General features: G+C 45.9%; 1 protein-coding gene across 1 annotated transcript in view; it reads left to right on the forward strand.

Moving 5' to 3' along the window:
• The window catches only part of dcc (DCC netrin 1 receptor), a 1,023,267-nt gene that overhangs the window by 731,046 nt on the left and 266,325 nt on the right, over positions 1-25,896 (forward strand). The window contains exon 14 of the mRNA XM_068054526.1: positions 13,743-13,792. Coding sequence (XP_067910627.1) covers positions 13,743-13,792 — 50 coding nt within the window. The remainder of the gene's footprint in view (positions 1-13,742; positions 13,793-25,896) is intronic.

A 25,896-nucleotide genomic window follows, 5' to 3' on the forward strand; every position in this document is an offset into this window, starting at 1 on the left:
TTGGGATTGCTGCAGTGTTCCGGCGAACATCAACGCAAGATCGAGGAACAGCATCTCATTTACCGATTAGGCACGCTACAGTCTGCCAGACTGAAAATTGAATTCATTCATTTCAGAACATGCTGGCCCCCTCTTTTATGTTTAGTTATTTTTTCTTTTTTCTTTTTTAATTGGTTATTTTATTTTTGTTTTATTTAGTTTGATTAGTTTGTTTCTGCTGTGCCTACCAACTGTTCCTGTTTTTAAATTTTTTTTAATGTTTGTGCTTGGAGTGCTTTGTGCTTTACTGTCAATTCACACCCTCTCAGTACTAATGCTGTGTCTTTCAGCACACCATTAACATACCGCTTTCCTTTGTTCCATGACCTTCTGGTCAGTTATTCTCTGTGACCTTGTCTTATCAACACCTTCTCTTTTGTTATCTCTTGCACCCCCCCCCCCGCCACCCCCCGCTTTACTTGCTTAAAACCTTTTACATTTCTAATATTTGTCAGTTCTGAAGAAGGGTCACTGACCTGAAACGTTAACTCTGCTTCTCTCTCCACAGATGCTGCCAGACCTGTTGAGTATTTCCAGCACTTCTTGTTTCTATTTCAGATTTCCAGCATCTGCAGTATTTTGCTTTTATAAAAAGGAAGAGTCTGACTATGCATATCAGCATACCCCTTTAGAAGGAACAGCTTTGACAGGCCAGACTGTTGCCTTCCCTGGGTTCTCATGTCCTGAAAACCATTAGGTAACTTGCACTCTTCCAATAGCTCATTTGGTAAAGGAACTCTTATTGTAGAACTCAGCCATGCAGTCCAAAAACATTCCTATCCTGTACTCAGACAACTGGGGCCCGATTTTCAAAGGGCTGTCGTGTTGGGACCCCATGCGGGCAGAATTTCAAAATTGCGGTCCAGGAGGTTGTCTCAGGATTTCAACGCCTCCGGGAGAGTTTTGAATTTTGGGGGAGGGAATGGGAAACGCACTCGGCGACTTAACAAGCTTGTTAAGGAGCCTGTGCGGTCGCGATTAGTATTTTCAATGTTTAATTCAGCGACTCTGAACAGTCTGGTGCAGGTTAGTGCACAGCTGTCAGGCTTGCTGCGGGAACATCAGAAACTTTCTCTCCATTTAATTTAGGGTGACCTTTCCTGTGCTGGGGTGGGTGTTCGACCCTCATCTAGCCTGCCTGGCCACTTCCATACCCGGGGATGCTGCTGGCCCTGTAAGGAGCTGCCTGCTCTCTTTGGCTAGGCAACATGGCTGCCACCTGCCTTTGCCACTGGTGCCAGGCAGACAGCTCCTGCCTCCTGGAGGCACTCAGCACCTCTATATTGAGCGCCGAGCTTGTCTCCTGCTCATTAGAGCATTTACATTTTAAAATTGTGTCACGAGAGCAACACAGCTCAGGCACAGGGTCGGGAACTGGAATTTGAAAATCTGGCTGATCTCAGCTTGGATTGCTACAACTCAACTCAACAGTCCCCACTCCTGATTACTAGCTACCCAGGGACTCCTGCTGCAAACTGCAGTGTGTGGACTGAACTTGCTACAGGTGTGATGCTGCCCTCTCCCCCTCTGCCCCCCCCACCCCTTACCCTCACCTGGCTCGGACTGCCAGCCTTCCGGGACTGACCTGGAATCACCAGGAATTAAAGATGAATTTCCTGGAAAATATTGTGAGCAACCAGAGAGAAAAATCATAGAGGCATTAAAAGAATTGTGTTTTTTTTTCTCCATTTTTCTTGGAACAGTTTCATTTGTAAAGTCATAGAGGCTGAGAGTCATTTATGGCACAGAAAGAGACCGTTTGACTCATCGAGCCCATGCCGGTAGGAACAAAACTATTGGAGCTGAGAGAAAAGGGCTGTTTGACTGAAAAGTGATGTTGGAGACAGGAGGTTATGTGATGCGACCTCCAGGAATAGATCCAACCAGAGTTGGCAACTCTTCCCTTCCCGCAGTCAGATAAATTGCCAATACGCTCTTGGCTCATACATGAGGAATGGTCACTTGAACGAAACACTGGAAGATGGTGAGCCACTGTGAAGGTATCTTTCTTTTTTTCTTTTGGGCCTCCTTATCTCGAGAGACAATGGATATGCGCCTGGAGGTGGTCAGTGGTTTGTGAAGCAGCGCCTGGAGTGGCTATAAAGGCCAACTCTGGAGCGACAGGCTCTTCCACAGGTGCTGCAGAGAAATTTGTTTGTCGGGGCTGTTGCACAGTTGGCTCTCCCCTTGCGCCTCTGTCTTTTTTCCTGCCAACTACTAAGTCTCTTCGACTCGCCACAATTTAGCCCTGTCTTTATGGCTGCCCGCCAGCTCTGGCGAATGCTGGCAACTGACTCCCACGACTTGTGATCAATGTCACACGATTTCATGTCGCGTTTGCAGACGTCTTTATAGCGGACACATGGACGGCCGGTGGGTCTGATACCAGTGGCGAGCTCGCTGTACAATGTGTCTTTGGGGATCCTGCCATCTTCCATGCGGCTCACATGGCCAAGCCATCTCAAGCGCCGCTGACTCAGTAGTGTGTATAAGCTGGGGGTGTTGGCCGCTTCAAGGACTTTTGTGTTGGAGATATAGTCCTGCCACCTGATGCCAAGTATTCTCCGAAGGCAGCGAAGATGGAATGAATTGAGACGTCGCTCTTGGCTGGCATACGTTGTCCAGGCCTCGCTGCCGTAGAGCAAGGTACTGAGGACACAGGCCTGATACACTCGGACTTTTGTGTTCCGTGTCAGTGCGCCATTTTCCCACACTCTCTTGGCCAGTCTGGACATAGCAGTGGAAGCCTTACCCATGCGCTTGTTGATTTCTGCATCTAGAGACAGGTTACTGGTGATAGTTGAGCCTAGGTAGGTGAACTCTTGAACCAATTCCAGAGCGTGGTCGCCAATATTGATGGATGGAGCATTTCTGACGTCCTGCCCCATGATGTTCGTTTTCTTGAGGCTGATGGTTAGGCCAAATTCATTGCAGGCAGACGCAAACCTGTCGATGAGTCTCTGCAGGCACTCTTCAGTGTGAGATGTTAAAGCAGCATCGTCAGCAAAGAGGAGTTCTCTGATGAGGACTTTCCGTACTTTGGACTTCGCTCTTAGACGGGCAAGGTTGAACAACCTGCCCCCTGATCTTGTGTGGAGGAAAATTCCTTCTTCAGAGGATTTGAACGCATGTGAAAGCAGCAGGGAGAAGAAAATCCCAAAAAGTGTGGGTGCGAGAACACAGCCCTGTTTCACACCACTCAGGATAGGAAAGGGGTCTGATGAGGAGCCACCATGTTGAATTGTGCCTTTCATATTGTCATGGAATGAGGTGATGATACTTAGTAGCTTTGGTGGACATCCGATCTTTTCTAGTAGTCTGAAGAGACCACGTCTGCTGACGAGGTCAAAGGCTTTGGTGAGATCAATGAAAGCAATGTAGAGGGGCATCTGTTGTTCACGGCATTTCTCCTGTATCTGACGAAGGGAGAACAGCATGTCAATGGTCGATCTCTCTGCACGAAAGCCTCACTGTGCCTCAGGGTAGACGCGCTCGGCCAGCTTCTGGAGCCTGTTCAGAGCGACTCGAGCAAAGACTTTCCCCACTATGCTGAGCAGGGAGATTGTTGGTATACACCAACAAAATCAGCACCTTCAAGAAAGCAGTGGGAGCGGGTGGGTGATATTAAAATGAGCCCTCCTGAAGGACTGTTGTGACATTGGATCAGGGTGATTGCACTTATTGCATTGACTTTTTTTTTATTCGTTCATGGAATGTGGGCGTCGCTGGCTTGACCAGCATTTAATATCCTTGAGAAGGTGGTGGTGAACTGCCTTCTTGAACCACTGCAGTCCTTGGGGTGTAGGTACACCCACAGTGCTATTAGGAAGGGAGTTCCAGGACTTTGACCCAGCGACAGTGAAGGAACGGCGATATAGTTCCAAATCAGGATGGTGTGTGACTTGGAGGGGAACTTGCAGGTGGTAGCGTTCCCATGCATCTGCTGCCCTTGTCCTTCTAGGTGCATTGCCGACTGTGTATAAAGCAAAAGATAAGTGTAAAAATGAATGGCTACAATGTATTGCTCCAGTGTACGTCTACACTGCTCACAGCACAGGAATACCAAGCGTCTTGTTCCCATAGGATCACTGGTTTTGTGAAAATGTTTCATTTTTAAAATCTGGAGCACAGCTTATTTTAAGATGTGAAGCTTCTCCTAAAGAAAAGCAGGAGCAGTTGTATTGAAAATGGCTACTCATCGTGCAAGCGACTTGTCACAAATCTGAAATCCTGGGGTATACAAAACAGAAGGAAATTTTAAATGGATTACTTGATACCCACAGAAAAGTCAAACTCTGTCTGACCTGTACATAAATAAGCAAAGGCAGTGTGTTTCTGCTCAGCTCTTTGGTTGTACCAGAGTGTGTTCCCTGTATCCCATTTTTTTGTTAATATTAGGAATGAGATGATGCAAACTGGAAATGATTCCATAAGCACCTGCAGCCATCCTAGTACCTTAATGAAGGGGCTGATCTGCATATGTGAGCCAGGAAGTAATGAGCTATTTCGCTGTGATGGGCATCACAGCCAAGCCCCCATCCTGTCCTCACCCAAGGTTTGCACGTAGAACCTGGGTAGATTTTCTCTTCGCCCTCCCCGAGGCGTGCTGAGGCAGGTAGTACTCCTACTGCTCTCTTAATTGAGGTCAACTAATTACAATATGACACCTGCCTGGCTTTGTTTGTTAAATTCTGTCACTGTGCTGCCCGATTGCCTGTCTAATGTTAAATCCTGTATCAGCTACAATTTTCATCAACTTAACATCAGCAAGACCAAAGCCATCCTGGATGGTAGGAAGTCCTGCACCCCATTACTTTTGCCCTCGCTGAGCAATCCTACCTCCACATTGCCCAGTGTATCACTTTGTCATCAGTAAATTCTTCCATAGCCATGTTCCTTCCTGCCTCTGAAATGTTCTCCCATTTTCCACTTTAGCATGCATCCTCTGCATTTCTAACTCTAATCTCTTCTCTTCCACTTCACATTCAGTGAAACAATCTTCAACCACAAAGCTCCCAGACTGAGGAATTGCCTTCCTTAACCTATACCTTCAAAAGCTTCATCAAACTTTACCTCTTTAACTATGCCATTGGTCACCTCCCTCAATTCTTCTCCTAATTCATGCTTGATTTTCACTGTCTTGGGGCATTTTATGATGTGAGAAGTGCTACATAAAAGTAAGTCATCGCTGTTGTTCCAAACTGGGCACTATATATTCACCTGAATTATTGGCTGAATAGTTATATTTAAATAGATACTCTGAACCTCTTTGTTTTGTAATAACAACAAAAGTTACATGTTCCTGAAGTGAAACTAAGTTCATTATCCTGTAGGCTTTTGCATTCATTTCCTAAACCACTGCACATTTCTGATCTGAGGGAGGAATTTCTAATATTTTTAAAGTACCAGTGACATTATGCTGGGCATTACGAGGTGAGCAACAAAACAGTATTGGATAGGTGGAACATACAAGATAGGTATAACCAAGAAATATAATTTTTTTTCAACTACCAGAAGGATCCTTCTTTCACAAAGTATTTAGTCTGGATGGAGGTAATGTCATCTCTGTTGTGCAATCATGATCAGACAACATGTATGTGTGGATGTGTATGTGTGTGATTGTTTCACTTAATGAGGAGCACTTGGGTAGTAAATGAAGCTGAGTGCTTAATTGATTTAATTGAATCACTTTGTGAGAGTGCCCCAACTTTTATATTATAGCTGTCCTCTTGAGAGACTGAAAATAATGAATCAAATGGGCTGACTTGATTTTAATTTAAGACTGGATTAGGGGGCTACTAGCCATTGCATTCTATATCAAACAGTCCATGAATTGAGCAGGCTATGTGGAAAATTTCTCTCAATTTCCAGTTATCTCTTATCCTCCTGGCAAACAGCTAACATCTAAGTGAAGCATGCATCCTTGCTGCAAGCCCAGCTGTGTAAACATGACATACTCTGGAAACGAAGGCTCAGTTCTCTACATCCCTATTTATTTACTATTTTAAACAACCACTGATGATTGCGCGGAATGGTTTGGAAGCTAACCGTGAGGAGTATTTTTTAAAGATTTTTTACTTGCGACTTTTCTTTCTTAATTACTTTGTAGTTGTGTAAATTACAGACAGCAATAAGGCTTTGTACTTTTAGACAATTGCAAAAATTGATAATATGCCATGGCACCAGGCTGATTCTCCCTTGCTGTCATACTGCTAGGCTGAGCCCATGGATCAATGTGAGAGCTCGTTCTGTGGTCTCCTTTGCTGCTGCTAATTGAAGACCTGAATATCCTTAATAATTAGTCTCACAGATAATTATTTTGCAAAATACCTTTATACATTTTAGAAATTTCTGGACAATCAGGCCAAAAAGTGGCCAATGCTAATTTCTGGTATTATTCAACAAATTCGTCGCCTTCTCCAACAGCCAAGCGAGCTAAGCATTTATTATTGTCTCAGTTTTGTCATTCTAATGACTATCCCTTTGCTAACTATCCCTCGGCTAACCATCCTTCTAATAACCATCCCTCTGCTAACTATCCCTCTGCTAGCCACCCCTCTACTAACCATCCTTCCAATAGCCATCCCCCTGATAACCATCCTTCTGATAACAGTCCCTCTGCTAACCATTTCTCTGCTAACTATCCCTCTACTAACTAACCCTCTACTAACCATCCCTCTGCTAACCATCCCTCTGCTAACCATCCCTCTGCTAACCATCCCTCTGCTAACTATCCCTCTGCTAACTATCCCTCGGCTAACTATCCCCCTGCTAGCTATCCCCCTGCTAACTATCCCCCTGCTAGCTATCCCCCTGCTAGCTATCCCCCTGCTAGCTATCCCTCTGCTATCTATTCCTCGGCTAACCATCCATCTGATAGCCTTCCCTTTGATAACCAACCCTTTGCTAACCAATCGTCTGATAACTATCCTCCTGCTAACTATCCCTGTGGTAACTATCCCTCTGCTATCTATTCCTCAGCTAACCCTCCTTCTTATAACCATCTGCCCATTAAACTCTGTGGAGCTGATTTCAGTTTGGAGCAGGAATAGGGGGTGTGTGGGGACTGAAGCAAGCATCAAACCATCTGCCCTCCCCTTCCTCTCCCCTTCCCCATCAATAGCAAGGCCTGGGAAACTTTTAACTCCAGGATCTCTTGTACTCGGCCTGACATAGACTCCCAACCCATGCCGGTGGAATGACTTTCCTCTAGGGTGGGTAGTTTTCCTATGCCTGAATTCAGGTGAGTAAGAATGTTGGGGGACAGTAATGCGTCAGGAACATGGTGCAAACTCTGCCCGCCCATCCACCCACCCCCACACTTTACCATGTTAACCTCTTACTGCAGCATCTTGTTCCATCACTTGCACTATCTGTACTATTATCCAGCTATGTTAACCGTTCAGTTACATAGAACATAGAACAGTACAGCACAGTACAGGCCCTTCGGCCCACGATGTTGTGCCGAACTTTTAACCTACTCTTAGATCAAACTACCTACATACCCTTCATTCTACTATCATCCATGTACCTATCCAAGAGTTGGTTAAATGTCCCTAATGTATCTGCTTCTACTACCACCGCTGGCAGCGCATTCCACGCACCCACCACTTTCTGTGTAAAGAACCTACCTCTGACATCTCCCCGAAACCTTCCTCCAATCACCTTAAAATTATGCCCCCTGGTGATAGCCCTTTCCGCCCTAGGAAAATGTCTCTGTCTATCCACTCGATCTATGCCTCTCATCATCTTGTACCCCTCTATCAAGTCACCTCTCATCCTTCTTTGTTCCAATGAGAAAAGCCCTAGCTCCCTCAACCTTTCTTCGTAAGACATGCCCTCCAGTCCAGGCAGCATCCTGGTAAATCTCCTCTGCACCCTCTCTAAAGCTTCCACATCCTTCCTATAATGAGGCGACCAGAACTGAACACAATATTCCAAGTGTGGTCTAACCAGGGCTTTATAGAGCTGCAGCATAACCTCGCGGCTCTTAAACTCAATCCCCATGTTAATGAAAGCCAACACACCATACGCCTTCTTAACAACCCTATCAACTTGGGTGGCAACTTTGAGCGATCTACGGACATGGACCCCAAGATCCCACTGTTCCTCCACACTACCAAGAATCCTGTCTTTAAGCCTGTATTCTGCATTCAAATTCGACCTTCCAAAATGAATCACTTCACACTTTTCCAGGTTGAACTCCATCTGCCACTTCTCAGCCCAGCTCTGCATCCTGTCAATGTCCCGTTTCAACCTACAACAGCCTTCCACACTATCCACAACTCCAGCAACCTTCGTGTCATCGGCAAACTTGCTAACCCAACCTTCCACTTCCTCATCCAAGTCATTTAAAAAATCACAAAGAGCAGAGGTCCCAGAACAGATCGCTGCGGAACACCACTGGTCACCGAGCTCCAGGCTGAATACTTTCCATCTACTACCACCCTCTGTCTTCTATGGGCCAGCCAATTCTGTATCCACACAGCCAACTTCCCCTGTATCCCATGCCTCCTTACTTTCTGAATGAGCCTACCATGGGGAACCTTATCAAATGCCTTGCTAAAATCCATATACACCACATCCACTGTTCTTCCTTCATCAATGTGTTTTGTCACATCTTCAAAGAATTCAAAAAGGCTTGTGAGGCATGACCTGCCCCTCACAAAGCCATGCTGACTGTCTCTAATCAAACCATGCTTTTCCAAATAATCATAAATCCTGTCTCTCAGAATCCTCTCCAATAATTTGCCCACTACTGATGTAAGACTGACTGGTCTATAATTCCCAGGGTTATCCCTATTCCCTTTCTTGAACAAGGGAATAACATTTGCCACCCTCCAATCATTTGGTACTACTCCAGTGGGCAGTGAGGACTCAAAGATCATCACCAAAGGCGCGGCAATCTCTTCCCTCGCTTCCCTTAATATCCTTGGGTATATCCCGTCTGGCCCCAGGGACTTATCTGTCCTCATGTCTTTCAAAATTTCCAGCACATCCTCCCTCTTCGCATCAACCTGTTCGAGCATATCAGCCTGTTTCACACTGTCCTCGCAAACGGCCAGGTCCCTCTCACTAGTGAATACTGAAGCAAAGTATTTATTTAGGACCTCCCCTACCTCCTCCGACTCCAGGCACAAGTTCCCTCCACTATCCCTGATTGGCCCTACCCTCACTCTGGCCATCCTCTTGTTCCTCACATAAGTGTAGAACGCCTTGGGATTTTCCTTAATCCTACCCGCCAAGACTTTTTCATGCCCCCTCCTAGCTCTCCTAAGTCCATTCTTCAGTTCCTTCCTGGCTACCTTGTAACCCTCTAGAGCCCTGTCTGATCCTTGCTTCCTCAACCTTAAGTAAGCTTCCTTCTTCCTCTTGACTAGCTGTTCCAGATCTCTTGTCATCCAAGGTTCCTTCACCCTACCATCCCTTCCTTGCTTCATCGGGACAAACCTATCCAGCAGTTGCAGCAAGTTTTTTTTTTAGAGATACAACACTGAAACAGGCCCTTCGGCCCACCGAGTCTGTGCCGACCATCAACCACCCATTTATACTAACCCTACACTAATCCCATATTCCTACCACATCCCCACCTGTCCCTATATATTTCCCTACCACCTACCTATACTAGGGGCAATTTATAATGGCCAATTAACCTATCAACCTGCAAGTCTTTGGCATGTGGGAGGAAACCGGAGCACCCGGAGGAAACCCACGCAGACACAGGGAGAACTTGCAAACTCCACACAGGCAGTACCCAGAATTGAACCCGGGTCGCTGGAGCTGTGAGGCTGCGGTGCTAACCACTGCGCCACTGTGCCGCCCTAAACAACCTCCACATTTCTATCAGTTAGCTCTGTTCACTGGTTGCTGCATAATGTTGTTACCTTGTTCAATCACGTTATTGTGTTGACTTTCATGTCAACCAGATTGTCAACTAGTTCTTGTGTAATTGTTACATATTCTGTCATCTTATCCTGTCGTCATAATCTGCCATCTGGCTAGCTGTATAGCCTGTTAATGGTACATAGTTTTAGCATTTAGTTCTGCCAACAAGCTTTGCCATTTTGTCCTCTCATCCTTTGTTTTGTTCTGTCACTGCTTTATCTATCTTTTTGTTACAGACTTAATTTACAGGATCCTGTTGCACAGTTCCATTCTCTTCTGTGGAATGCTTCTGCAGATTGTTGTCTATTCGTGCTGAGGATTAATTCTAGCTGTTCAGCATTCTTTTGCCAATTAATTCTATGGCTACATTTCTCCAGTCTCCTCGCTTCATTGATTCATTCTGTGAATTAGTTGTTGACTAGTTCTCCATCCGTGGCCATTTTTATGGAACCTACTTCTGGTTTCCTGAATTTCATGCAGACTGATTAGTATTCATTCTGCTGAGATATTTCATTAATTATAACCTATTTCACTGGGAATCAATGAGATAACAGAAAAAATATACATGACAGATGAAGAAACAAAATATTTGAAAGCAACTTTACTTCTAAAAACTAAATCAAACAGAAATGCGTGCCTATTTTATACCAAATTATGATGATAATGCAGAACTCCTAGGCTTTGTAATGAAAAACTTTGTTTGAAAATTATCAAAACTCTGCACATGGCTGATCAATATCTTAAAGAGCTGGATAGATATCTGATTAAGAATGGGAATAAGGTCTATAAAAATAAATGTGGATTGTTATCAACACATGTTACAGGGAATGTGATGGTTCCTGAGTTTTTGTACCAAAGATCTGCCCTTTCCAAGCTTTGTTCCAAGAATGTAGAATATAAAATGTAAGGTAATCTGGAGTTATGCATTATGTGTACCGTTAGTTAATGGGAACAGTTTTTCCTTGTCTAACTTATCTAAGTCTATCATAATCTTGTACACCTCTATCAAATCTCCCCTCAATCGCTTTGCTCCAGGAAGAACAAACCCAGCTTTTCCCACCTAACCTTGTAACTTAAACCCCCCATCCCTGGAACTATTCTAGTAAATCTCTTCTGCACCCTCTCAAGGATGCTCACATCCTTCCTAAAGTGTGGTGACAACAACTGGACGCAGTACTCTAGTTGGGGCCTAACCAGAAGTTTATAAATGTTCAGCATAACTTCCTTGCTTTTGTACTCAATGCCTCTTTTTATGAAGCCCAAGATTCCATATGCTTTACTAACCACTCCCTCAATATGTCATCGAGTCATTTATGACACAGAAGGAGGTCATTTAGCCCATCGAGTCCATGCTGGCTCTCCACAGAGCTATGCGGTCAGTCCCACGCCCCAGCATGATCCCCGTAGCCCTGGAAGTCTATTTCTCTCAGGTGGCCATCCAACTTCCTCTTGAAGTCATTGATCGTCTCTGCTTCCACCACCTTGTGGGCAGTGAGTTCCAGGTCATTACCACCCACTGCGTAAAAAAAGTGCTTCCTGATATTCCCCCTGCATCTTTTGCCCAAAACTTTCAATCTGCGTCACCTAGTCCGTGTACCATTAATTAATAGGAACAGCTTTTCCTTGTCTAACTTATCTAAGCCTGTCATAATATTGTACACTTTTATTAAATCTCACCGCAATCTCCTTTGTTCCAAGGAGAACAACCCCAGCTTTTCCAACCTAACCTTGGAACTAAAATCCGCCATCCTTGTAACTATTCAGGTAAATCTTCTCTGCACCCTCTCAAGGACCCTCACATCTTTCCTGAAGTGTGGTGACCAGAACTCCTGCCACCTTCAAAGATCGACGCCCAGGTCCCTCTGTTCCTGCACACCCTTTGGGCAGAATTTTGTTCACCTCCTGACGTCAGGCTGGAAGACTGGAGTGGCAGCAGCCTGCCACGGAGCCCAATGCAGGGATTGCTGGGCCTGATCATCCTGGTGGTGGCGAGGCTCCGTGGTAACTCCTCCACCGCTCGGAGATGGGACCTGACTTTAAATATTTAAATAAACGTTATGAATGCATTTAAATACAATTCCCCGCGATCTTACCATTGGATCTGGATCTTCTGTTCAGAGGGCAGCACTCACGCGCCTTCACTTTCCTGTCCAGGGAAAGCTGGCACCACTGAGGTGGGAAAGGAGGGAACTCAAGATTTTAGTGTAGTGGGGGTGGGGGACATGGGATCTACTCTGCATTTGTAGTATGGTGGGAGGGAAGGGGGGACCTCTGTAGTTGTGCAGTTGGGGAGAGAAAGAGCCAGCTCTGCCAATGTTTTGGGGGTGGGAATTGAGGCTAACATTTATTTTCGGTGTAGTGGGGGGATGGTGGTACTGGGTTCAACCCTGCAGTCACTGGCCAGGGCTGGCAGCCCTTTAAAAATGGCGCCAGCGCCTGCGCAGAGGTAGTGCCGGCTGCCATTTTTTTCACTTGCCGCCACTTCCGGCGGCAAGAAAGCAAAATTCAGCCCTTTAGAACTGTGTCATTAAATCTATCTTGCCTCTCTCTATTCCTACTGCTAAAATGCATCACCTCACACTTGCCTGTATTAAATTCCATCTGCTACTAGCTGCCCATTCTGCTAGCCTATCTATGTCCTATATCAGGCGGTTCCTATCATCCTCACTGTTTACCACTCCTCCAAGTTTGGTATCATGGGCAAATTTTGGAATTCAATTCTGTATTTCAAGATCCAAGTCATTTATATATATATATCAAAAAAACGCTGTTGTCCCAGCACTGACGTTTGGGGAACACCACTGTCTACCATCCAAGGATGACATGCCTCTCCTGCTCACGTGCTTTATGTTTATGGTAAAAGTAAGCAAATTCAAATTGTAAGTGATTACATGCTCCAGAGTAAATGTAGAACGCCATAGGGTTCTGCAGCCAGTTGGCAGAATCGCTTGGATATTTGACCATGTACAGGACATGCATGTTGGGCTGAATTTTAACCTTAAAAATGGGTTTGTATGGATCCGGTGGGGAGCGGGTGTTAAAGTCTGAAAAGTCTGTTTCCTGACTCAAACCCACATCCAACCCGTCCACTTTCGGCTTTAACTGAGGCCAGAAGGTGGGTGGACAACCAACCCACTTCAAGGAGACGGGTTGGTACTTTAAAAATGATAATGAGGCCTCATGGTCATTAATGTTTCTCCATGACTGGGGAAACCTGACAGTTTCAGCAAGGTGAGGACTTGGCCCATTCAGGCGGTGAATGCCTTTACACCTACTTCCTGGATTCAGGTACTTGCCTGAGAAGCCTTCATGATCGGGCACCCTTCCCCCTAGGTACCTGATCCCACCATGAAGCTCCCGAACCTCCAATCCCCCTCCCATCACCGGGCCTCCAATCCCCTTCTATCACTGAGCCTCCAATCCCCCTCCCACCACCGGGCCTCCGATCCCTCTCCCACCTCTGGGCCTTGAATCCCCCCATGCTCATTCAGGGAATGGCAGCTCACCCAGGATCAATCCCCATTTCCCCTTGCCCTCTGATCGACTCACCTCCCCCCCTCCGCGCCCACCCCAACATCAGCCCCCTCCAAGATCGCCACTCCTGCCCACCTGACATGGACCTACCTGGTCAATCAGGCTGGCTTCCAGGGTGGGAGTTAAAATGCAAAGCGTGCAGGGGAATTCTGACTTCCGCCTTTCCTGCACCTTTTGGACCCAACAGGCCAGTTAAGTGAAAATTCAGTCCATAATGAATTATAACTCACTTAGTGCTTTCTTCTTCTGCCCTTTAATTATCTATTTTTCTTGTATTTTTGCAGTGCCCGGCGCCTCACCTCAGAATGTTTCACTGGAGGTGGCAAATTCTCGAGTAAGTATAGAAACCTCTTTCTGCTTGTCACATGGCGTCTGATTGAAGTGCTGATCTGATCTTAAAGGGCTACATCAAATTCAATTTCAATGACATCATGACAGAGCCAATGGGAGAGTGCAAATATATCTGTGTGTGTTTGTGGTATATGTGAGTGGAAAAGGCAATCGTGGGGGCGGGGGGAGTCATTCTTGTCATGCTATTTATATTGAAAAATATAATTGCCTAATGTTTTGATCTGGGGTTCTTAAGACTTGACCTTTATTGTAACTGGAATTGATCATTTATTCTTTCCACTTCAGTTTAGCAATTACACAATATAATAGATATTGCCGTTTGTCCAAGGAGTTTTGTGCATTTGAGACATCCTTTCACAGCTAAGTGAATAGAAATTGTGTTGGGTCATCCATACAGTAACATGACAAATTTATGAGCTTATTTATCCATTGAGTGCTCAATTGCCTTGGTTGCCTTTATTACCTGAAGTGCACAACATCTTTTACATTTAAGAGTAATATCTGGGACAGACTAGGAAGCAGAATAAATGTCCTCCTGTTACAACCGACCGCTCCAGTCAAAGCCCCCAATCAAAATATACGATTCTCATTGTGGTGGGAGAAATGCTCTGTTAATTCAATCCCGTTGCTCCACAGATTGCCTAACATATCATTTTAAACTCTTGAAATTAAAGAAAGACCCAGCCAAATTGTACCATCTATTAACCTCCGAATGAGGCTAACCAAATCAAGTGTCTTTAAATCAACAAATTAACTGTTTAATTAGAAGAACTAAATTCTTAAACACTATGAAGATATAAATAACATTTAAAATAGAAAAATTAGAGTCCTTGAAAATTTACAGTCCAATTTTGGTTGCTGTCCGATGTGAAAAAAAAGGTTCTTCCACAGTACAACAGTCCATAGTCTAACTCCAGCAGTAGGTGATGCTTTTCTTCTCCAGCAAATTTCAACAATTAATGACTTGCAAACACTTTCAATAGAATCAATCTGACTTGAGAGTTTTTGAGGGATAAAAGATTGTCACAGTCTAACTTTCCTTCCTTCAGTTTAAATTACCAGAGATCTCTGTTTTGGCTTGACTTTTCTTTTAGAATCCTGAGAGATAATAATTAAACAGACTAAAATCCTATTCCTTTAGTTTAAATGGTAGAGAGCTCTTTTTTCAGGTGCTAAAACCAGCTGTGTGTCCTCTGTGTCTGTGTTCTCTTAGAACAAACTGTCTTCATCTAAAAAGCCAGTTCAAAATTGAATTGTAACAAATGTATTGTTTGACACTCCCTCCCAGTGGCTGTATCTATGGTAACGAGAATGCACCCTTTGAATCGTAGTCTCCAAATGGCTGTTTCAAAGTCAATGAAAATGCACCTTCCTATTACTCCTGAGGCTTGCTGGTTCTTAAAGCAATACTGATCCTTTGCAAGCCTTAAAGGCAAACCACATCTTCCCAGAAAAAACCTACAGGACCATGACAGTCCCTCCTAAATTTGGATGGATTTTAATCTACATTTCTGGAAGAAATGCTTGTCTGATTTTAGAGTTGATTTTGATTCTCATTGATTTCCAAGGGACCATTTAAGGGTTGTATTCCCAATGTGATTCTAGATGCAGCATATAAAGCCATGCTACAAAGCAGTAATACCATTTAAATGATCACTGGAAGTTAAGAATAGCTCAGCGGCCATGGTTTTGCCATAATATATCTGTGGTGATATAGGACTGGATGTCAAGTTTCAAAGCTGTGAAGAAAAATGCGATTTGTATTCACTTAAAAAATGCTTGAGGTTGCATAAAATCCATTACCACATGTACCACGCGGCCATTGGAGAGAGGAGATAACCATTGCCTGCAGATAATCTGCTGCTGGTTCTTTCTTCATTCAGGTGTCTATAAATTCTGTTGCCTTCCAAGGGGAACAGTCTTCAGTCATGAGGACCATTGGCCAGAATTGTACCTTGTGGCAGAGGCCCCGCCCACCAGCAAAAAAGTTGGGGGCAAGCCTGCCTCCGCCTGGCCCGGAGATCAAGCAGTGATTTTGCATGACCCAGGCCCTTAATTGGAAGAGGTCGGGCCTTTCGCCCCTCTGAGGCAGGAAGTCTTGCCTCCAAGAGTTGCTGGACAATCAGCGGGCTGGCAACTCCTCAATCCCAGCAGCACCAGCCGGGACCAGCAAGATGGAAGAGGCCGCAGGATAGATGTAAGTGTGTCGGGCCTCTCCAGGGAAAATCGGCTGGGCCACAGTGAAGGGTGTGACGGTTGCTCGAGAGAGCAGGGGGAGGTGGTCCAGTGGGGCAGGTTTGTGCCACGGGGATGGGCCTTCGATGGGGCACAGTGTGCCCGATTAGGAGGCCCCTCCCCTGAAGTCCCTCCCCCTTTGGAGTCTGGAAGAGCTCTCCTGGTCCTCCTGGCCTCACAAATATATTGTAAAATTGAACTTATGAGTTCCTGTTCAGCTGCACCACCAATACATACTGGACACAGTGTGCAGCGTGCATTCTCAGCCCAGTGCTGTCCTAACATGGGACACTATGTATGTCATACAACCCCAATTTGCATATTAAAAGGGCTTACTTCCTAACTTATGTGGAAATTCCAGGCACCAGCAGTCGGCTCAGGAAAGAATTGAGATGGCCACAGCAAAAGCAGGAATGGAGTGATAAGTCATTACCATTTTGAGGATGGTACCACCCCACATCTTCCTTGTGTCTTGTCAGGAGGGAAGCCTTGAATCACCCTATTTATCAACAACGTTTTTTTAAAACATCGCAAAGGAACACAGGAACTGAGGAAGGCCAATCTTCTAGATAGAATTCTAACCCCCCGCCTTTACATTACTTTTTCTACATGTGCACTAGCTTTAAGTGCTTTGTGTACAAGGGCTCCTAAATCCTTTTGCTCCTCCACAGTTTCTATTATCTCATCATTAAGAAAATATTCTGATTTGTCTTTCTCAGACCCACATTTCCACTCATTGGACCCCATTTGTCATAGGTTTGCCCTTTTATTTAGTCTGTATAACTTTGTCACTTCCTCCTCCCATCTACGCAACATACTGTGCCTCCTAACTTAGTGTCACCTGCAAACTTGGGTATACAACACTCTATTTCTTTAGCTAAGTCATTAATGTATCGGGTAAAAAGCTGAAGCCTGGTAAACAGCACGTGTCACAGCCTGCCAATCAGAGAATGTTTCCTTTATCCCTACTCCTATGTCCCAACCAATTAAGGGCAGAATGAATGTATACTTAAAAAATACAGAAATAACTTAAAATTTCAGCTTTGTGAATAGAGGTTAGAAGCAAACTAAAATTGAAGATGAGAGCATATCAACCCTATAGTTATGATTAAAAATAAAAGCGAATATGAGAAAATATGGCAGAAAGTTGAGAAAGATAAGGAAAGCAAGGAGATGGCATGAGAAGAGGATCGCAAAAAGTATTAAAAAGCACGGTAAAGGATTCTACAAATATTTCAGTAATGAGTTATGAAATGTAAAGAGGGATTCCTAAAAACAGTGACTTGAGAGAATAAGCTAAAATTGACATGGATATTTAACAAGTTCTTCACATCATTGTTGGTTACATAAGAAAGGATTTTGGTAAGTCGTTGAATCATGAATTGGTTAAGGGTGAGAGAAGATCTATGAAACAAATTAAAGGAATGCATTAGAGAAGTTAGTTAAGCTGCAGGTGGACAAACTGCTGGAACTTGACAGGACATATTGAATGACCTGAGGGAAATGAAGGAAGAAATAGCTTTAACGTTAGTGAAAGCCCTTCATTTTAAATGTTAGTTTTGGGTTTGTCTGTTCTGCATACATATACCACCATTCTGGCATGGATAGCATCCAGTGTAAATCACCTTCATTTGAAATGGGCACCAGGATTGCTTGGAAGCGGTAAGTATACTGGAGGACATACAAAGGGCACAGTAATATTAAGGTGTCTATTTTAGCCATTTCCTAACTGTTTTTCTTTCTGGTATTTAGGGCTTCAGTATTTTTTTGTGCCATCAGTTGTCAGTTATTTATACGTTTCCCCCAGCTCCAAACAAGTTCATAAACAAGGAGAAGACTAACTGGTCCATCAAAACTGATCCATCCTGGCAAGGTGCCACCAATATGTACCATCAACCCAATCACACCACTTCCCTTGCCCATCATGCTATCTCCTAGGTGAGGTAAAACCATAGGCCATTGTAGGAAAAACTGAGAAATTCCTCTCCCACCCCTGACGACAATTAAGCTAACTCCAGCAGACTATTGTAACAGATATCATGGTTCCAGTTAGCCTATCTAGCTTCTATCACTTGAGATATCTTCCATTCACTGAGGCTCAGGTGTGATAATATAGTGGTTATTGTCCTAGTTTCCCAAGTCTATCATGATAACCAAGGTAATCTGATCCATCAGGAAAACAACAAACAATAGGGGGAATTTTATGCAGTCCACTGCGGCGGATTTGGTGGTATGCGGGGTGATATAATTCCCAACGACGGGATACTTTAGAGGCAGCGGGTTTGCAGCGTTCTGGGGTTCCCCTCAGCATGGCGGCAGATTGCAGCTTTGCATTCATTTAAATAACATGAATACTCATTACCCTATACATCGTTACTATTTAGTTCTACCTGCCAGATTTACTGAACAGCGAGTGATTTTCCCATGCTACCTGTTTCACGAATGTTTCAACGAGGTGTGCAACAGTTGGATTTGTGCAATTGAGTCTCAGGTTTGTGCTCTTCTGTCTTTCACTCAGCCGCTAAGCTAACGCCAGCATTGTAATGGATGTTTGCTCCAGGCTCGGCACCAGCAAGGGTGAAACATCTGAGGGAATGGCGGCTAGAGCATGGGCGGGGCAACATGAAGGAGCAGGAGAGGATAGTCTGGGATGGAAGGGTGAGGCAATCGGGTACATGGAGGAGCAGGGCAGGGTAGAGTGGAGTGTCCGGGTTGTTGAATGGATTAGATCAGTTCTGTGGGAAGATATTTGGCAAGGGCCTAAAGGGAGGGATGTGTGCTGTTGACAACGGGGAGCTGTGGGGCAAATTGAGGGGACTGGCAAGCCGAGGGAATAGTCACAGTCAATGGGGGCAAATGGATTCTGTAAGAGGGAAGGTCAAGACTAATGGGTGGGTATTCAACAACTTCATATGGAGGGGAACGAGACTTGGCAACAATGGTCAGATCAATATGTGGAGGTTCAAGGGTAAGAGTCGGCATGTCGATAGTAACTTCAGTAAGAACAAGGGGGAGGGATCGTATGAATACATTGATGATTACACTTTACATGCTAATGGGGAGGGGGGTCAATGGTAACAGAGGGAAGGGTAATGGTAACATTGGGTGGGTCAAGGGTGATGGGTTCAAGTTGGAAGATTGCAGGAGGATGTTGGAAGGTGGGGAGACTTCCCCTGAATTCCACTCGCACCATTTTCTCCAACGATAATGGAAACCATGAATTGTAAGGAGAGTGGGAGGAGGCAAGCGACAGTGGTTGTGTCTTCTACCTGGCTGCAATTTGAAGGCAGATATAAAGGAGCTGTTCATTGCCTCGATGTTTCAGCTCACTAGCAACAGAGGGCTGAATTGCCCGCTTTGCTTATTTATCATTCAGTAAAACCACAGTCACAAGGGTCTCATACACCCAATTTGTCTAGTACCATGGGAAGAAGAACAAAGAGAGAGACTAAGGAGGGCTCTTTTCCCTCAACTCACAATGCCTGAGTGCAGCAACAGGCAGAACAGGAAGGTGAGAATGCTTCGAATGATAACATCCAAGAACGTCCTTATTGAAGATGGACACTGGTATGTCATCACATTCTCAGGACAAGGGCAAATGACCTTCAAATGTTAGCGAGGCAATGCCAGAGATGTCTAAGAATGTCGTGTGAAATGATCACAAAAATGTGTAGAATCCTGCATCCGCTCGGCTTCAGTGGGAATCATATGCCAGTTGCCCTCAAGGTGACTGCTGCACTCAATTTTTTCTCCAGCGGCTCCTTCCAGGGATCCATGGCCGACATATGTGGTATCTCGCAGCCTGTAACCCACAGGTGCATCAAGGAGGTGACCAATGTCCCTTCTCAATGTGCCAGTGATTTCATCTACTTACCTGCAGACAAGGCAGCCAGGCAGCAAGGTCTGCGGCCTTCAGCACCATTGCTGGCTTCCCGAGAGTGCAAGAGGTGATTGACTGTATTCATGGCTATTAGAGCTCCCTGGGACCAGCCTGCTGTCTTTGTCAATCACAAATGCTTCCACTGTTTAAACATGCAGCTGGTTTGCGACCACAGGAGAAGAGTCATGCATGTTTGCGCACATTTCCCAGGGAGCTGTCATGACTCCTACATTTTGAGGAACTCCCAGCTGCCAGCAGTTTTCAAGGAACCAACTAAAGTGGATGTCTGGATCCTGGGTGACAAGGGTTACTACCTTTATACATGGTTGATGACATCAGTACATCATAGGTAGGCGATAGGGGAATTGAAGGAAGGTGGGGATGTGAGAGGGTAATGGGATTAATGTAGGATTAGTATAAATGGGTGGTTGATGGTCGGCACAGACTCGGTGGGCCATCGGGCCTGTTTCAGTGCTGTATCTCTAAATAAATAAAATAAATAAATAAGTAAAAATAAATCATCCCCAAAGCGCTGCTGAAGAGAGGTACAATGCTGCACATGCATCCACCAGAGCCATCTTTGAACACACCATTGGCATGCTGAAAATGCGATTCCGTTGCTTTGACCAGACTGGAGGGGCTCTTCAGTACACGCCACAGAGGGTGTCACAAATAATTACTGTCGACTGTGCCTTGCACAACTTGCAATTAGACGCGGCAACATTCTGCAGGCGGAGGAGCAGGAGGAACATCAGTCCTCCTCAGATGAGGATGACTATGAAGAGGGTGAGGAAAAGGACAAGAATGACAATGATACCATCATCAATATGAGGGCCATGGAGACACATGCACGGTGCATGAGAACCTAATTTGTGCACGTTTCAGCCAACAATAAGCCACATCATCAAGGAACGTTGGGAGGAGAAACATAACAATTCCCCACAGAAATTCCCTTTTGCGTGAGATCTTATTCATCTCTGCAATCTTAATGAAACGTGGCTGCACTTTCATGTGATTGGCATTTGAAATTATCCATGGGCTATGATGAATGCGACTACACACCACTGCAAGCAGCATTAGGTTATGACCGTAGAAAACAAAAGTAAGGCAAGACAGAATTGGAAAAAGTTATTTATCATCAATAGGAAAACAGCCATCATCGAAGAGTGACAGCTCAAATTTCAATGAGATATGGACACTGAACATTTCCTGAGATGCTTTGCCATCATCATTGTATTCCTGCCATAGACCTCAAAAAACTTCTTTGTATCCATCTGTAACCATGCAAACATTACCGAGAGTGGATCAAATTTTGCATGAAATAAAAATGTTTCAATACATCCTGCAATGATGAACCTTTCTACATCACCCGTGCCACCTTCATGCTCAAAACTGTTTCAATTTTCTTTTCCTGCCACTACGTCGAGGTGCTACCTTGACATTAGCAGCTGAGGTGGAGGCAGTCTGCTCAGTGCGCTGCCCCATTGCTGTGGATGACCGTGGCAGGCGTGCTCTGGAGGAAAGGGGTCTTGATGGCTCCATCCTACTGGGGGCCTGCAGCAATGGTGTTTGAGAATCCCCCATATGCTCACCTCCTAAAATCAGCCATGATCGTTTTGAATGGCGGAGCAGCCTTGATGGGTCATATGGTCTACTCCTGCTCTTATTTCTTGTATTCTTGTGTTCTGCTGGAGGTAAGAGAGTCAATGTCGGGGGGTGGGGGTGGGGGGGGTGGTGGGTGGACAGGGATGGACACGATGCTATTTACCCTGGGGGTTTCCTGAGAGGAAGGCCCCGGGGCAGCTGGCACATGCTCCTCCTCCATCTGTGTGCATGATGGCACCTGCCTGTCTCCTGAGGGGAAGGAGCACCTGCAAGGAGGTCCAGGTTCCTCATCCCCCTCTTGCTTAGACTCTGCTGCATGGAGCTCACGGCAACAGCGATGGAAGTGCAGGTCAGATCGCATATGGCTTGAGTGCTCAGCCAGTCTCGCCACGGAGCTCACCAGGCTCTCAACTGAGGACGTCATGCGCTCAAATGCTGGGACATGGCAGATGTCATGGCTTGCACGGGCTGCTCCATGGCACGTGCAAAGCCATGTATGACCTGAGGCATCTCTGACATATTTTCCACATGGCTTTGCTGTGCATCAGGCAGACTTCTCGTAGCAACAAACAGAGGATCATCATGAGCGTGGGGCTGAGCATGGGCCTGGTCCTCAGCAGTCCTCCAATTGTCTGGGTACCCGGCTGGCACATGCTCCCTCAGCTGCTGGGATGCATCTGTGTTGTGCACACCAGCTTGTGACCCTGATTCTAATTTTAAACGCCCCCCCCGTCCGCCTCCCTGGACCATGTGGATGTATCTGCTGTGGCGGAGGTGGAAGAAGAGGCAGCTGATGGTGCACCCTCTGGGGCATCGGCTTCTTCTTCCTCCTCAGAAGAGGATTCTTGGGCCAGGAGGCGTTCTGCGACTCGAGTGCGGGCAACTGCAGTGCAGACACAAACAAAGGCACTTTAAGCATGTGCTTCACATGATTTCAAACAATTTCCTTCAGTTTCCACATATAGCTATAAGAGCAGAGATAACATTTCATCCGTGCACTTTGTGGCTCCTGCCTCGCTATCTCCGTTCACCCTGCCTCCCTCCTCTCTCGCGATCTCAGAGGCCTCTTCCTCAGCCATGGTCAGCAACCTGATGTAAGGGACCTTTCCTCCTGTGTTAGCATGCTAGCGCTGGTTGTGGCTTTGTTTATCCTGCAGGAGACAGTGCAGATTTAATGACATGGCAAATGATGCATCACAACAATTGCATACATGCAGCAACATCACTCATTCTGTATTGGCTTTCGCACGACACATCCAATCACTTAAACAATGTCAATCTTCATCTTGATTCAATTTTCATTTTGTGAATGGCACCAAGGCTGCTCACACATTCCACTGCATTCCTTGCGTACCCTCTACCTTAAAAACATAGCCATGGAGGAAATTAATGGAGCAAGTCTGATGGAGTTCTGATGGAAGGTCACAGACTTTAAACATTAACTTTGCTTCTCTCCACAGATGCTGCCAGACCTGCTGAGTATTTCCAGCACTTGGGTACAAGATGAAGAGAGGCATAGATAGAGTGGATAGTCAGAGACTTTTTCCCAGGGTGGAAAGTGCTATCACCAGGGGGCATAATTTTAAGGTGATTGGAGGAAGGTTTCGGGGAGATGTCAGAGGTAGGTTCTTTACACAGAGAGTGGTGGGTGCATGGAATGCGCTGCCAGCGGTGGTAGTAGAAGCAGATACATTAGGGGCATTTAAGCAACTCTTGGATAGGTACATGGATGATAGTAGAATGAAGGGTAGGTAGTTAGTTTGATCTTAGAGTAGGTTAAAGGTTCGGCACAACATCATGGGCCGAAGGGCCTGTACTGTGCTGTACTGTTCTATGTTCTAAGTCATTGATTCTCTTGCGGCACTGCATCCATGTTCTTTGAGTTACCCCATGGATCAAGACCTCCTCTGCTACCTGAATCCAGGCTGCCTTGGTGAGGCAAGAGGATCTTCGCACTCCATCTGCAGAGAAGAGGACTTCCCACCTTTCCCTGGCAGCCTGGAGGCGAACGTACTGGGAGACATCACTAAACTGTGTGGCGGGATACTGACTGCTGGCTGCCATGTCATTCACTTTGGCTGCAGGCTGGAGGTGACTTTAACAAAATAAAGGAAGCAAAAACATTTTGAATTATGTAAAAGCTCCAATTTAAGTTATTTGGAGATAGGTCTGCTGATCCTTGAGGCTGCAAGCACGAAATGTTTTATACCAGTGGCGATCATGGTGCTAGGGGCAGTGCCGGCGGGTTCCATCAATGAAGTCAGGCTCTGTGGTGTGGGGGAGCCAGAAGATCGGAGTTGCAGCGGCCCGCCACGAAGCCCAGAGTTGGGACTGCCGGGCCAGATCTTCCCGGCGGCGACAAGGCTCCATGGCAGCCCCCTCAGCCGCTCAACGACCGGACACGACTTTAAATATTTGTATAAAGTCATGAATACATTTAAATACAATTCCCCGTGATCTTACCTGAGGTTTCGGATCTTCTGTGCAACGGGTGGCACTAGCACCTTCATTTTCCTGTCCAGGGAAAATTGCCCAGATATGTCCTGTACACAAAAAGCAGGACAAGTCCAACCCGGCCAATTACCGCCCCATCAACCTACTCTCAATCATCAGTAAAGTGATGGAAGGTGTCATCAACAGTGCCATCAAGCGGCACTTGCTTAGCAATAACCTGCTCAGTGACGCTCAGTTTGGGTTCCGCCAGGGCCACTCAGCTCTTGACCTCATTACAGCCTTGGTTCAAACATGGACAAAAGAGCCGAACTCAAGAGGTGAGGTGAGAGTGACTGCCCTTGATATCAAGGCAGCATTTGACTGAGTATGGCATCAAAGAGCCCTCACAAAACTGAGGTCAATGGGAATCAGGGGGAAAACCCTCGGCTGGCTGGAGTCATACCTAACGTAAAGGAAGATGGTTGTGGTTGTTGGAGGTCATCTGAGCTCCAGGACATCACTGCAGGAGTTCCTCAGGGTAGTGTCCTAGGCCCAACCATCTTCAGCTGCTTCATCAATGACCTTCCTTCAATCATAAGGTCAGAAGTGGGGATGTTCGCTGATGATTGCACAATGTTCAGCACCATTTGTGACTCCTCAGATACTGAAGCAGTCCATGTAAAAATGCAGCAAGACCTGGACAATATCCAGGCTTGGGCTGATAAGTGGCAAGTAACATTCGCGCCACACAAGTGCCAGGCAATGACCATCTCCAACAAGAGAGAATCTAACCATTTCCCCTTGACATTCAACGCCATTACCATCGCTGAATCCCCCTCTATCAACATCCTAGGGGCTACCACTGACCAGAAACTGAACTGGAGTAGCCATATAAATACCGTGGCTACAAGAGCAGGTCAGAGGTTAGGGATCCTGAGGCGAGTAACTCACCTCCTGACTCCCCAAAGCCTGTCCACCATCTACAGGGCACAAGTCAGGAGTGTAATGGAATACTCTCCACTTGCCTGGATAGGTACAGTTCCAACAACACTCAAGAAGCTCGACACCATCTAAGACAAAGTAGCCCGCTTGATTGGCACCCTATCTACAAACATTCACTCCCACCACCACCGACGCACAGTGGCAGCAGTGTGTACCATCTACAAGATGCACTGCAGCAACGCACCAAGGCTCCTTAGACAGCACCTTCCAAACCCGCAACCTCTACCAACTAAAAGGATAAGGGCAGCAAATGCATGGGAACACCACCACCTGCAAGTTCCCCTCCAAGTCACACACCATCCTGACTTGGAACTATATCGCCGTTCCTTCACTGTCACTGGGTCAAAATCCTGGAACTCCCTTCCTAACAGCACTGTGGGTGTACCTACCCCAAATGGACTGCAGCGGTTCAAGAAGGCAGCTCACCACCACCTTTTCAAGGGCAATTAGGGATGGATAATAAATGCTGGGTTGGCCAGTGATGCCCACATCCCTGAATAAAAAAAAAAGGTGGGACAGGGGGAACTTAGGATTTTTATTGTACTGGGGTGGGGGGGAGACGGGGCCAACTCTACATTTGTAGTGGGGTGGGGTGGGTGGCAGAAGGGGTGACCTCTGCATTTTGTGCAGTTGTTGGGGGGAGAGGGCAATCCTGCAATCTAAGTGGTTTGCAGGGGCAGGAGAATGGGGCGTACTATTATTTGCGGAATAGTGGGCGGCTACGGCGTTCAACTCTGCAGTCTCTGGGCAGGGATGGCAGCCCTTTATAAACGGTGCCAACGCCTGTGCAGAGGCAGCTGACGGCGTTCACAGCATCGCTGTGGCTGCCCCCGCCATGTGATCGGGGGTGTCCCGCATATTTTAATGAGCCGCTGCAGATTTCAGCGGCATGGCGGTGCACAGCCTGCACGGGTCACCATTTTTTTCGCCCG

This window comes from Heterodontus francisci, chromosome 1, assembly GCF_036365525.1.
Source record: "Heterodontus francisci isolate sHetFra1 chromosome 1, sHetFra1.hap1, whole genome shotgun sequence".
Classification (NCBI taxonomy): Eukaryota; Metazoa; Chordata; class Chondrichthyes; order Heterodontiformes; family Heterodontidae; genus Heterodontus; species Heterodontus francisci.